The 2,172-nt window shown below is 42.2% G+C and overlaps 1 protein-coding gene across 1 annotated transcript; it reads right to left on the bottom strand.

Moving 5' to 3' along the window:
* Nucleotides 1–1,014: 1,014 nt before the first annotated feature.
* Nucleotides 1,015–1,948, bottom strand: LOC5573562 (histone H1, gonadal). Its single transcript, XM_001654645.2, has 2 exons — nt 1,788–1,948; nt 1,015–1,727 (listed from the first exon to the last, which is right to left on the bottom strand). Exons 1-2 carry the CDS (start codon nt 1,807–1,809, stop codon nt 1,156–1,158), a joined length of 594 nt encoding a protein of 197 aa, XP_001654695.2. The 5' UTR covers nt 1,810–1,948; the 3' UTR covers nt 1,015–1,155.
* Nucleotides 1,949–2,172: the final 224 nt, after the last annotated feature.

Genomic DNA, 2,172 nt, shown 5'->3' on the forward strand with positions numbered 1-2,172 from the left:
CTTGTCACGCTTGGCTTGACCCCCCCCCCCCCCCCCCCCTTGGAGCTTGACGTAATTTGTGCATGACCCCTTATGGACCCTTTGCGTATTACGGACCCCCTACAGAAAAACGTAAAATTAACACTCAAAGCAACCTTATTCCTATAAAAATCCACCGGGGAACTTCGATTATATTGTTAGTCAGCAGTTTCAGGCAAAATATTTGGTTTGAGACGCATAAATACAGATATTTGAACAGTTTTGTAAATTAAAGTGACCAGACGTCCCGCGTTTCGCGGGACAGCGCAATTTTCAAATTGATATTACAGCGTCAAATCTATTTGTTTGACTGCAAAAAGCATTTACATCATGTTTTAGGCCTAAAATGATTGTAAAATACATATCCAATACGAAAAATATTTTATTGGGAACGAGATCTGACAGGGCGTCCCGCGTTTCGCGGGACATATATGGTCGCTTTATTGTAAATGAAACCACGCAAGAGGGTCCATAATACGTATTTCCAGGTGGGTCCATAATAGGCTCGTCGGCAGCGAGCCGGATTACATGGGAATCAAATGAAGGGTCCATAATAGGAAATGTTAAGTTTGTAAACATTCCTATTATGAACCCCGGGAGGGTCCATAATAGGCATTTGAACAACAGTTTTTCAAATGCATATATCGCTGAAAAAATTGAATGATTTTGTATGTTTCATAGGCGTACTATGAAGCAAGGACATTGAATTTGTTGTTAGACTCCATAAAACGTATAAGCGTCCGAGATATCATTGCGGAAAAGCGTCGAGAATGAATTTCGGCTACTAAGGGGTCCATTACTAGCATTGAAACCCTATATCGTGTGGCAGGTACGAAGATACTCTATGCCCTGGGAATCGAGAAAATTTCCTTTACGAAAAGTTCCTCTACCAGCGGGATTCGAATCCACAACCTCCCCCAGTCTAAAGAAAAAAAAAAACCGTTGAGTAGGAGATTCTTTCTAACCTTAAAAACCAGTAGGTAAAACAAAATTAAATAGTTTGTCTTACGAATTCATTTTATTAACGAAAATAGAACAAAACATCATTTGAAACAGATGACTGGAAAGAAATAATACGCTCGCGGCCTTAGACTCACACTCCATGAGCAGCCAGAACGACGTAACGATCAAAAAAATCTATTTAGATTTTTTGACCTTCGGTTCTTCCGACGATTTTTCGGCAGCTCGCTTCTTACTCGCTTTGCCGGTAACCATCGTAGGTTCGCCAGCGGCCTTCTTGGCTTTGGGGTTCGATTTCGCGGACTCATCTCTCTTCTTCGGGGCTCGTTTTGCGGATTCCGTTTTCTTCTGTCGTGGCTTCTTAGTCGCTTCGGAGACTCTCTCGTCGTCGCTGTCATCCGATTGGACCAGTGATGTATTCAAATATTTCGTCAATGTTTCCGAAATCGATTTTTGGTTCGAAGCGTCATCTAGCTTCTTCAGCCTGTTGGCAAAATCGTTGTGGAATCGAACGGAACCACTGAGGCCTTGACCCTTAGTGGACATTAGCACCTTCTCGTCCAGTGCCCGATGTAGATTACGGTTCAGAATGGTCTCCGTAGTTCCATACTTTTCGAAAATTTTTGATTTCAGGCTTCTCAGCGAGATTCCTTTGCGTGGCGGAAGATCTTTTTGCGCTTCATTCATGGTGAAAACGATCATTTGCATGTAGTTTAATCCCGACCGGGGAGAGCCCTTGGGAGTGTTGGCTGCCAAAATAAGGAGTTTGAGCATATTTCGCTTTCAAAATAGAAACTAGCTATTGTTACCTTTGGTTGACATAGTAGGCATTTTGCTGAGACTTTCAGTGACACGAAATTCCAGTGATATTCACACAACCAACAAGCACTAGACACGACAGAACGAAGAATGAAAATTTGCTGGCTTTTCAACTCGTCAACGTATCCACGACGACGACGCTGGCGTTGACATAAAAAGTCTCCACATGTTGAAAACTGCACGAAAATAAGAGACGTCCATTTTTTGAAAACTTCTAAAGGTCTTTTCACACCACGCACTGAATTCCACAAATCTCGAAAACTTATTCAAATAGACTCAAGTCAAAAAGTTACTAAACTTGGGCTTATTCGCAAATTTCATAACGCTGGAGGGCGTGGGTGGGTGTCCCAAGGATGTTACAGCTCATACAAAATT

This window comes from Aedes aegypti, chromosome 3 (genome assembly GCF_002204515.2).
Source record: "Aedes aegypti strain LVP_AGWG chromosome 3, AaegL5.0 Primary Assembly, whole genome shotgun sequence".
In the NCBI taxonomy this organism is placed as follows: Eukaryota; Metazoa; Arthropoda; class Insecta; order Diptera; family Culicidae; genus Aedes; species Aedes aegypti.

Coding starts and splice junctions, on each gene's coding strand:
- LOC5573562 (XM_001654645.2), bottom strand. CDS start 1,809: ATGCCTACTATGTCAACCAAAG. Junction 1,728..1,787: donor GCCTACTATGTCAACCAAAG/GTAACAATAGCT, acceptor TTATTTTGGCAG/CCAACACTCCCAAGGGCTCT.